The sequence below is a fragment of the Leguminivora glycinivorella genome, chromosome 8, assembly GCF_023078275.1.
Source record: "Leguminivora glycinivorella isolate SPB_JAAS2020 chromosome 8, LegGlyc_1.1, whole genome shotgun sequence".
NCBI lineage: Eukaryota > Metazoa > Arthropoda > Insecta > Lepidoptera > Tortricidae > Leguminivora > Leguminivora glycinivorella.
The window spans coordinates 15526060-15538363 of NC_062978.1; the positions used below are offsets into that span (position 1 = coordinate 15526060).

Below are 12304 nucleotides of genomic sequence, written 5' to 3' on the forward strand. Positions count from 1 at the left end.
TACCTTACAGGTATCTACTGTACCTACTAGTATTAGGATTAACAGCATAAAATAGAAAATAAAACACATTGTAGACTCGCTCGAAACATCATTTTATTTTATAAAAATAAACGTTTTGACGACAAATAGTTTATAATATTTGGGGTCCATACAAATCATTGACACCCCACAGAGTTCCCACCAGAAATGTTTCAAGACATTGTAAAAAATTCAGTTTTTACAAAAGTTACTTTTACCTTAAAACATTAACAACATTACATTTTTCACATCTAAATCTAACAACGGTCGATCACTTCATTTACTCTTTACACAGTAACATTTGAGTTTACGAAAATAATTAACCTTATCTAGGACTTTCCTTGCCATGCCTAACTCTTTTCCTTACTTACACCGCCATACTAAACGTTAGATATCCGACCCTTGTGAATATTGTGATCAATATGTTTGGCCAGACATTAGACTCTTAGAGACTTTAATCCGTACTCGTAGCTGCCGCAAAGTAAGCTCTGGCTAAACTACCCACATGCTTATAAAGCCCAAAAATTAGACCGATGTCTATTAAATAAAATATCTCTGTCCTCCTAATTCATCTCATATAGTTAAATTGCGTACTTTTCTATAACTTACATTGAACGCTCTTTCACTACTTCCATCTGTAAATAAGAAGTCCTATCGTTGATCATTTTGCCGTTATATAATGCAGTTAATATTTAACATGTCACAAGAATTGAGATTGAAACTTGTTTATATCTAGGTTTATTGTATAGCCTTATGAGAACGGGGTGGCTTAATGCGGGGCACATTCATCTAAATGCTACTCCCAACGTCTATTCCAAGCTTAGGTTGATCAACATTTACAACAATTAATCATTTTAAATCACCTCTTATCAGTAAATGCATAAAATAAGTCCAAAATTAACACCAAATGCGATTGCATCTTGACTAGACAAAGTTAAATAGATTATAATTGGAATGATACAAATCCCATCTATTATGCCTATAATCAGTTATTATAAATCATAACTACGCACAGATACCGTATACGGGGCTAATGACGAAGCTTGTCCAACTTTAAGTACTTTAATAATATTATAAAGGCGTATGCAAATTAATATTCTATGAGATCAATAAATCACTAATTAAACAGCCAAAATTATCGAATTATTGTAAAAATTTTGAGTTGGAATACAACGGTGAAGTGTAGTAAGTAGGTAAGTAAAGCATTCGAAATATTGAAGCGATACAACGCGGAGGAGACGAGACAAATTACCACCGCTTGTCTGCACATAAAGATGATGTTCTCGAAAATGGGTGAGATTATAATATGTAATTAGAATACATTAGTTGAGTACCTTGTTTAAAGGGGTTTTTATGTTCAACGTGCAAAACGGAAAAAAACTAGTTTGCCAAAAAATAGTAGATTAAAAAGAGGCAACTTCCCTCCGGCCCTTTCAAATGAATATAATATGGGATAAAACGGGACGACAGTTTATTCCTATTCTTATATGTAAAGCTGTACGTAATTTTTTTAACCGAGATCTCAGACTTATAATTGTAAAATAATGTTCCAATTTGTGGTCGCCATGTTCATTGCGCGAAATACAGTGTTTTGAATGAAATACTCGTAGTAGAAATGAAATAAAATGGATGCGTTTACGTCAGAGTTTATGGAGAGTTACGAAAAAAGTGGAGCATTTATATATTTTCTACTATTTTATGTCGCCCCGTACTCACGAGCGGTTTTCTATTCGACTCGTCCCTTCGCGGCGGTACCGAAAACATTCGCAAGTATTCGGGAGAGACGGAGGCTCGTCATTAGCTTTCACATTCAGATCGGAGAGAGCGGAGCGACAGTTGAATACCCTGATCGTCAACGGAGCCCGGCGCGGGCTCTACGCGGGGTCGGCCTCGTGCGGGTCGGGCGGCTGCTGCGGGATGTAGTTCCAGCGCGCGCGCACCTCGTCGCCGTGCGCGTGCGCGTGCGCGGGCGCGGTGGCGGGCGCGCGCTGCGCGGCCTGTGCGCGGCGCGCGCGCACCACCTGCAGGTGGTGGCGGATGTAGTGCTCGTGCGGGGCGAGCGCGGCCGCGCGGGCGAGGCACTCCTCGGCGGCGGCCAGCGCGCCGCGCTCCACGGCCACCACGCACAGGTTGTGCAGCGCCTGCACGTTGTCCGGCTCCAGCTCCAGGATGCGCCGGTAGCACTGTTACACACGATTCGTGTTATTATGAGCTTTCGAATAGGTAGTAGGGTACAGTCAGTACAGTATGGGAAATAATGATAGTTAAAGTAAAAAATTACAAATCTTATTTATTGCGCAATTTCATTAGTCGATAACTCGTTCGGTATACAGCATACGGGGAGTCCCCACAGGCCATAAAACAACCAATGAAAGTGGTGCAATTTAATTGGTCTTTACCTCGTTCGGTATGCAGCATACGTGTAGTCCCCGCAGGCAAGATAACAACCAATGAAAGTGGTGCAATTTGATTGGTCGTTATGCAGCATACGGTATGCGTGTGTGTATGGGTTGGTATGCTGTTTACCGAACGAGTTATCGACTAATGAAATTGTGCCATTTGCTTTATCGGCCCGACACCATCCGGACCATGTGGATGGTGTCGGACCAGTTATTTCAAGAAAAGCTCGATCGGGTATCGGAAAAACATAAGCGAACTTACGGTTTCAGCGGCATCCAGATCCATAACGGAGTTGATGTAGATGTCCCCTACTAGCACCAACGCCTTGACGTGATCTGGATGGGGTCGACCTAGCTGTTTAAAGTAGCCTCAAGCGGTCTGCGTCGGTCTGCCAGCAGTAGCGTGAGGTTAAACAGCGCGGATTGGAAGTCTGGCTTGAGGTGCTACATCTCTGGGCTCTAGGATCTAGTTGAGTAAAAAACAAAAGCCAACTTACGCTTTCAGCCGCATCCAGATCCTTAACGGAGTTAATATAGATGTCTCCCAACAACACCAACGCTTTCACGTGGTCTGGGTGATGCCTGACTAGTTGTTTCAAGAAGGGCGCAGCCTCAAGCGGTCTGCGGCGGTCTGCCAGTAGTAGCGCGAGGTTGAAGAGCGCGGAGCGGAAGTCGGGCTTGAGGTGCACGGCGGCGCGGAACCACCGCTCCGCGCACTCCGCGTCGCCGTCGTCCATGCACACCATGCCCAGGTTGAAGTGCACGCGCTCGTTTGTACCTGCGGATGCATAATCTAATTTAAAAAAACAATTTTAAGGTTTGTTAAGACCTTTGGATCAAGGACATCATTTCAGTAGCAGACCGGCTAAACACAACCCAAAATAGAGACTAGTGGAGAAAGTGTGAGGGCCTCCTCACACCCTTATGTTACCTAAAAATTAAACAATAAAAATGTATGTTTCATAAAAATAAATGTAATAAATGTAATGTGGAAATAAAAAGCTATTTTTTTTAATGGTGTGCCTAGCCCTAGTCCTCGGTGACTCCTAAGTATTGTAGTAGAAGATTAAAGGCTGAATGCTGATGAAAATCATTTCGGCAGAGTGTTCACACAAATAATAATCGTATCGTAGACGGGCATAATAGTAAACCTTGTACTATACAACTCCTAGTTCAGGCCAACCCACGTGTGCCATGGCGACACATGAAAAGGGTCAATGGGAAGGAGGAAAGAAAATAAGATTTTGTATATCATCATGTCTCAAGCACCTAGAACAACCGCTGGACAGCAAGATGGCAGAGTTGAAAAGCGCTTGCTCGTACTCTGGCTCCAGCCCCAGGCCTTTTCTAAGTACGCTAGTGCACGTGCAGCACGTGTGTGACTCACCGTCCTTGTCGAGCAGCTTGAGCAGCCGCTGCCGCGCCACTTGGCGCAGGTCGACTCTAGCTCCAGGCCTTGTCTAGGTATACAAGTGTGTGTATGTATGTATGTATGTGTGCGTCACTCACCTTCCTTGTCGAGCAGCTTGAGCAGCCGCTGCCGCGCCACGTGGCGCAGGTCGACTCCAGCTCCAGGCCTTGTCTAGGTATACAAGTGTGTGTATGTATGTATGTATGTGTGCGTCACTCACCTTCCTTGTCGAGCAGCTTGAGCAGCCGCTGCCGCGCCACGTGGCGCAGGGCGACTCCAGCTCCAGGCCTTGTCTAGGTATACAAGTGTGTGTATGTATGTATGTGTGCGTCACTCACCGTCCTTGTCGAGCAGCTTGAGCAGTCGCTGCCGCGCCACGTGGCGCAGGTCGACTCCAGCTCCAGGCCTTGTCTAGGTATACAAGTGTGTGTATGTATGTATGTGTGCGTCACTCACCGTCCTTGTCGAGCAGCTTGAGCAGTCGCTGCCGCGCCACGTGGCGCAGGGCGACTCCAGCTCCAGGCCTTGTCTAGGTATACAAGTGTGTGTATGTATGTATGTGTGCGTCACTCACCGTCCTTGTCGAGCAACTTGAGCAGTCGCTGCCGCGCCACGTGGCGCAGGTCGACTCCAGCTCCAGGCCTTGTCTAGGTATACAAGTGTGTGTATGTATGTATGTGTGCGTCACTCACCTTCCTTGTCGAGCAGCCGTATGCAAGTGTGTGTACTGTGTATGTATGTATGTGTGCGTGACTCACCGTCCTTGTCGAGCAGCTTGAGCAGCCGCTGCCGCGCCACGTGGCGCAGGTCGGCGGCGCCGAGCTCCTGCAGCAGGATGGCGGAGTTGAGCAGCGCCTGCTCGTGCTCAGGCTCCAGCTCTAGCGCCTTGTCTAGGTACGCTAGCGCTTGTGACGCCTTGCCTTGCTCTAGCAGCACCACGCCCAGCTGAAACATTGTCGAGCGCATATGTCAATCTCGATTTTCAACCATCCCTGCTAGCCTGAGTTACGTTGCTCAAACGATTGTATCTCCAAATGGGGTCATTTTTCGCGGGAACGCAACTCGCTTGGGAACGATATTGCGTCAGCAAAAAAGTTATCTCCGCCATGCGCTTGTGCGATAAATGATAAAACTTCAAGACGTCCCTATCGCGCTATTTGTAAGTGCGATGGGAACGGCCCGATGTTTTATTATTTATCGCGCGACCATGATTGCCCTGCATGTCACCTTCGAAACGCTTTGTTTTTATGGGAAATTCTATGCCCCCATAGGTCGTGTGTTTAGTGATTGGGTCATACGACCGAGAATTCTTTCCATAAACGTGAGACAAAAAATCGTACTCAATAGGTAGAAATTAGGGAGAGTAGGCGTAAGATCATTCTTCTTCTTCTTCAACCTAGCATTTTCCCGGCCTAGCGCCAGGGTCCGCTTTCCTGCTCAGCCTTCTCCACTTTGCCCGGTCTTCGGTCTTCTTCGTAAGATCATTATTAAATCAAATATTTATATCATTACAAATTCATAGGAGTAGAACTTACATTGTAATAAATATCCGGGTTGCCGCTGTCATACAGAAGCGCTTTTTCATACACCTCCTGCGCCTCTTTCGTCCTATTTAATTTAATTAAAATGTCTCCCCTATTAATATACGCTCTAGTGTAGTCCGCCCTCATACTAATCGCCTGTCTGTACAGCATATCCGCCTCTTCCAGTCTAGTGGCATTCTTGGATATTAAGCTGGCTAGGTTTAAGAAGACGCTTAGATGATTGGGGGCTATTCTGGCCTGGTAGGACTCGCCAGGTTTCGCTTTAGGGAGTAAGGACTTGGCTTTGACATAAGCCTCCTCGGCTTCTTGGTATTTGCCGAGATGGTTGTACGTGCGGCCGACGTTGATGTGTGCGCCGACGTCGTCCGGCTGCACGCTGACGGCGGTGTTGAAGAACTCCAGGGCTTCCGCGTACTTCCCGTCCGCTTCTAAAGCGTGGCCAACGTTGTTATACAGCTTGGCGTTGTTGCGGTTCACCTGGAATGTTCGTTTTACTTTATTAGTCAAAAAAGATCCTAATCTCGAAGCCGAAAAGGAATTATTTGTTTAACAAAAGGTCCATGAAAATGATGATGACTCTCGGGTCTAAAATATAGGTACACAGGTTCATACTAGGTTTAAGTCGCCACCCTGATTAAGCCGGGATTTGATCAGGGTTCAGGAGGTGGCACTGGATGCTATTGAGCAACTGGCTACGTTTCTTATACAATGATGATTATTTCAGTTCACACTCACCCTTAACCCTGAAGCGAAAATAGAATATTCAGTCTTCCAATCCCAGTTCCTCATATAAGTCTTGATACTAAAAGCCAGGAGTATAAACAAGAGGGAGGCCACCGCCGTCTTGGCGTATTTCTTGGCGGCCAGTCGCCAGCCGTGGGCCACGAGGAGGCACCAGCCCATTGAAGGCATGTACAGAATCCGCTCGGCCACCACGAATCCCACGGGGAAGAAGAGATTGGACGCGGGCAAGAAGGGGAGTACGAGAAGCGCTAGGCCCTGAAATTTAAATGTATTGATTTAGATAGATAGATAAATAACTTTATCCACAACACAACATATCTTTATATGTTGTGTTGTGGATACGAATTGAAACTTACAATAAACAGGAAAAAAGAAATGCGAGTACACCGCTTAACTTAACTAACCAAAGGAAAAAGAAACAAAGGAAAACAAACATTCATGTTCTTTTTTCATTCAACGAAGATCGCAAAAATATTTGAGCGTGTAATTTTTTTTTAAGTAGGCTCTTTTACGGCCTTCGAAGAGCAGTATTGTAGATTTTTTTTATTGTTCAACGGAGTTAATTTCATATTATTAATCATCTCAGCATTGTGTTAAGTATGTCACTAAAAGTTTTCAATGTAAATTGTAATTGCTTTGTTAAATAGGTATTATTTAACAAAGCAATCACTTACACAATTTAGAACTTTTCGAAGTCATTTTACAATTACGCGCCGCAATTACCCAGTTTGATATTTAGGAACTTTTGTTCGTTAACTATTTATTACAGAAAAGCAGGTTTCGGTAGTTGATACTGTTGAAAGTAGGTAGTTATGGAACCGGAAATTATTGAAATAGCGACGATTACTACTCGGCAAGGATATAATTTAACTAGGAAATATATCAAATTATTTAAAAAAATGATTTGTTATTGTTTGTAAGTCACATTCAGATTCTATTCAGCGGCGGGAATGGCTTTCAATTGTAGAAACGAAATGGGAGAAATAAACTAAGTTTTAGAAGCGAATGCATTGTGTAACTTTACTTCCATTGGATCCTGCAAAATATCATTAAAAACAATAACTATGTTTGCTTAGCAGAGCATGCACTTTTAACAAGTCTTGCTAAGTCTACTAACCATGGTCAAAGCAGTACACCGCGTCCTCAACGCGTGTATACCAGCGACCAGTAAACAGATGAATAGCGTCACGGTGGCTAGATTCCTGGGGTCTTGCCAAGTTCGGAGTAACTCCACCGTGCCCATGGTCCAGTCACAGCATAACGCTTCGGGCAGCGCCAGGAGCCACGCGTTCAGTGCTGGTAGGTAAGCGAAAGTCAAGTGCCTGGAAAAAGAAATTCAAGCGTAAGTGCAAGGCCTGATTGGACACTCGGTGCGGGGCGATCGGCAAGGCGTGCGGCGGTCTATGTAGCGTCGACTCAGGACACTTGTATGAGCTTCCATTGTTTGACATGGACGCCGCACGCCCCGTCCCGCTGCACGCCGAATATGAGCGTTCACTCAGACCTTACACTTAGTGCATTCGTTTAGCGATGGCGCTTTGCTGGATGTCGATCCGTGTTTACAGCAAAATTAAAGGGCATGATTGAAGCTATATAATATCGCTGTCGGCGGCAGCTCGTAAAATCCGTCCGACCGTAAATTTCAGTTACAATGTTTTGACGGTAGTCACATTAAATTAATGTGTAGGTTGTATAGGTTCGTTAGTTTGTTTCAGACGTCTCAAGGTATGTACACAATAGGAGAATTTTCACGTTTAAAAAATCATGATCTCTTGGATCCTACAGTCGGCCGCTAACATATACGGTGATGATGCGCCGCGATGCTTAGCCTAGCGCTTCTACAATGTCCTCTGTTCCTTGATATTATTTTCTTGGCACGTGCAGACCTGTGTGAATCCGTTTTAGCCACTCACCTGGCAGGTGATGTAGTGGCCCCCGCTGGATTATCAAATCTCGTGAACACAGGCAGCTGCGCGCCCATCACGTGCAGCCTGGCTGCCAGCAGGGCGAGGCTGGCGCAGCAAATGGTGACGACGCGTCGTGCGGCCTCGCCGCACGCGTACCCCCAGCCTGAGCCTTTGCCCCACGCCTCCATCCACGACCAGCGGCTGCCCCCGCCGGTCCCACGGCGCTGAGGAAAAAAATAGAGAACATTCAGACAAAAGTACAAATGATTTCAATAGTAGAATGGAACACAATGGATCTTCCACAGACTCTCTATGTTTAAACAAGTTTTCGTATGACGCAGCACGAGCCAATCTAACTTATTTTTGCTTAGGTAGCTTCAACAATTAAGGTCGCTAACTAGACGCACGCGGCGCGTTGCGCGGCAAGTGGACTTCGCTGCGCGCTGTCGTCTAAAACAGGTCCAATAAATTTTATACATTTTGATCGTGCCGCGCGACGCACAGCTCGCCGCTCGGTTCTATTGCCGCGAGAGTATGTCGACGCGAGATAGATCACACGTCTTCTTCTAATTGTATTAATGATATAAGGACGGGTAGTCCATCTGGCGGCGACATACTCTCGCGGCAATCATGAGCTAACCGTGCAGGAGAGACACAGTTGAAGACATAAATGTAGAGGTACGGCTCACCTTTTGCGCCACGAAAAGCTCGTAGACGACACAGACGCCTGTGGCGGTGATGCCCTGCTCCTTGCACAGCATGGCCACGCCCACACACACTGCGCACGCGGCGACGTAGCGCCAGTCTGAAATTAAACATTATTTCACTCTTTATTTATTTCTACTTAAGAGTTTATCCAGTGGCGGATTAGCCCTAAGGCCCAATAGACTCGGTCCTGTGACGGCAAGATATTAGGGAGCGGCAGTTTATACTCGTATGTGTGGTGAGAAATATGTAGTTGATATTATAAGTCTTGATTCGATCAAGTGTGGATACTGCACCTCGAAATGCTGTCTCAGTTTTATCTCTCGCTTGTGCTAAAAATGCTTAATCACTATTCTCTTTTTTTATGTACTCGAACAGTGTGTGAGCTTGCATTTGTTTTTTCGAATTCCACAATATAGCATTAATTTGTATTTCAAAATCTCAGAATAAATAGATTATCGTATAATCCGAATATTGTGAGTTAGAAAGGAAAAATAAAGCCCTACTAATGAATAGTTGATTAGGTTGGGTAACCTTGCTGTAAAGTGAAGTAGGTAAGTCGTAATATGAAAAGTTGAAAACCTTATTAATTTATTACTAATAATTTTAACCTGAAAACGGGAATAATCGCGTAGCAGTTATTATTACGTCTGTACCATAAGTTACGTTTGAGTAACGAATACGTTTCACTGTTTTATACAGAAATAGGCTTGTGTAACAAATTGTGTAATAGGCTACTTGACCCTTTTTTAAAGTCTATTTTAGATTATTCATTACTGTCCAATTAACCGAAAAAAATACTACCATATTTCCTTTATTCATCTTTCCTCTTAAGTTAGGCTGTTTATAAATGAATATAAAAGTAAAATACAAAAACACATACAAAACAATATAAAAAACATATAAACACATTATAAAAAACCTAACCTAGGGTGCTGCCAGCAGCGGGGCAGGGCCCAAGCTGTCGGTGGTTAGGGCTGCAGAGAGAGGAATCGTCGGACTATCCGCGCTGTGTCCAAGATCACCGCCTTCTGCATCTGGCCTTTGATCCAGCCACCTATCGAGAGTCTCTTAAGATGTTGGTCGAGACTCTTCGCTATGAGACCGTTCGCTGAAACGACTATCGGAACAATGATCGTTGATTCAACATCCCACATGGCGGTTATCTCGTGAGCCAAGTCTACCGACTACTGTACGTACTCGTAACTACCATATTTTTATTATTACGACTTGAAAACCACAAAAAACATTTATAAAGTTTACTTTAACTTAATTAGGCAAAAACATCATTAGCCACGTTAATCTATAGATTGTCTGCGCATGACGTAAATCGAATTGAACTCAAAATTTTCTGACATTTAAGTTATGAGGCATAAAGTTCATCATGTCAGTGATTGACTCGACATTAAGTTAAGTTAGGTTCTATGACGTCACTACACGTCTGACAGCGTTTTCGGTGGCGAAAGTTAAAAAAATATTACACACATTTTTAATCAAAAATACGTAGCCACCATACACGTTTTAATACCCAAAATCTATAAAAATTGGTTTCTTATGTCAAACAATCATTTCTTGTGCCAAATTCGATAAGAGTAGACTCTTATCGAATTTGACACAAGAAATCATATACTACTAGAGTAGCCTATTATCCACTATTAAAGTTTACCTACTATATAATACGATCAAAATGATTGTTAGAATAGTAACGTTAACGATTACGGGAATGGGAACTTTGTATACCTTCCACATGTAGTCTTTTAGTTTTTTTTTTAATTTATTGAAAACAAAGATTACAGTTATACAGTTTCTAGTTTTTTCGCCAAACTTACGTTTAACGATGAAATGAAGCACTCATTTTCAAAGTTAGTACCTTAAATTATATTAAGACTTATTCTAGTGTTAATAGATAATAATATCTTATCAATTACTAATGGCGCTTTTCATTAACGCATTAAAAACCTGAATTAGCCAAAAAATCGCTGTCCTTATCTGTCATGTTGACTTATGTATATGTGAGAAAGGGACCAAGCACCCCTTAACTAATCAGTTCAGTAACTATTTTAAAAATGCGAGGGTAATTTTTCATTCAGGCTTTGTACCTAATAGCAACTTCTTAATATTTGATTTTATTTTTTCGACGTTGTGTTGTTTTTGTTTATTGATTCGTAAGCGAGTTAGCCCGAGGCAAACAGAGTAATGGCGCAAACACCGGCCCCTGGTGAATTAGTTGCCATGGCAACGGTCATTTGTCACCCGATTCGTATTTGTTTAGTTAAAAGGTAAATAAACTGGCACAATGCGGGTAGCCTTGACGTTGTAGGAATCATAAAGTGAAAATGCTAAATAAACATATGCTTGTATTTAGTCACTATTGTTGTATTGTAAAATAATAAATAATAATAAATATAAATATTGGGGGCACCTTACACAGATCAACTTAGCCCCAAACTAAGCAAAGCTTGTACTATGGGTGCTAAGCGATGATATACATACTTAAATAGATAAATACACACTTATATACATAGAAAACATCTATGACTCAGAAACAATTATCTGTGCTCATCACACAAATAAATGCCATTACCGGGAATGCGAGGACCGCGGCTTAGCAGGCAGGGTCACTACCGACAGTACCGACTGAGCCAGACCGGTCGTCGCTAAGTCGCAAAAATACAAATAGGTACGTAGGTACAATAGGTATATCATCGTCCCACACTGGTCGGCATTGTCGGAAGGGCTGTTTCTAGGTGCTATTTAAAAAGAGATAGCATAGTGTATGAATACCTCTAATATAACTATCGATAGTATCGATCATGATCAACTGCGTCGAAATATCGAGAGCACGACAAATATCAAAAAGGTAATCACGGTCTATATCCCGGTCAATATAAGTCTAATATATTATAACTATTAGTTAAAATAATAAGTTTCTTGGACTGTAGCCATCATGTATATCGGAGCTACCAAAGCTCAAAGATCCCACATATCGGAACACCACCTCTACTGTCTAGGTTAGAGTATAGTCAACCAATTGGAACCCTAGGCCACTGCAGAACTATGTCATAGTGACGTTATAAATCAGATTGTAAGAAATCTCTTCCTGCTTGTTATTTTGACATGGTTGTAGAGTGGCCTAGGGTTCCAATTGGTTGACTGTACGTGTTCCGATATTTCTGAGAGCTTTGGCAGCTCCGATAATATCTGACGGCGACTGGACAAGATGTGTTACCTGTACATCTTCTCTTGCTTGCTGCCCGAGCGTAGCACAGCAGAGCTCCGAGGAAGAACACGGATGATAACATCTCAGCTCGACCCACCACGCCCGTCACCTGAACAATAGAAAATAAACAATTAATATGAGAACTGCGTACTTAATAACCAATTTACCAAACCACAAACTAAAAATTTTAAAAAACCCCCGACTGCGACATTTTGGCCCGATTTTCATGAAACATGGCTAAGAACACTTTCGACTAACTCAGCTTTCAAACAAAAAAAAACTATATCGAAATCGGTTTACCCGTTCGGGAGTTACGGTGCCACAGACAGACACACAGACAGACACGTCAAACTTAT

At 43.2% G+C, this 12304-nt stretch overlaps 1 protein-coding gene across 2 annotated transcripts in view; it reads right to left on the reverse strand.

Moving 5' to 3' along the window:
• Positions 1-75: 75 nt before the first annotated feature.
• LOC125228543 (protein O-mannosyl-transferase Tmtc3) overlaps positions 76-12304 on the reverse strand; it is a 218580-nt gene continuing 206351 nt past the window's right edge. For both annotated transcript variants that reach the window (XM_048133145.1, XM_048133146.1), the window contains exons 4-12: positions 11958-12057; positions 8713-8828; positions 8030-8247; positions 7234-7438; positions 6108-6371; positions 5364-5849; positions 4587-4773; positions 2915-3195; positions 76-2201 (exon numbers count right to left, since the gene is read on the reverse strand). In XM_048133145.1, the coding sequence (XP_047989102.1) occupies positions 1893-2201; positions 2915-3195; positions 4587-4773; positions 5364-5849; positions 6108-6371; positions 7234-7438; positions 8030-8247; positions 8713-8828; positions 11958-12057 (2166 nt within the window). In that variant the 3' untranslated portion in view covers positions 76-1892. The remainder of the gene's footprint in view (positions 2202-2914; positions 3196-4586; positions 4774-5363; positions 5850-6107; positions 6372-7233; positions 7439-8029; positions 8248-8712; positions 8829-11957; positions 12058-12304) is intronic.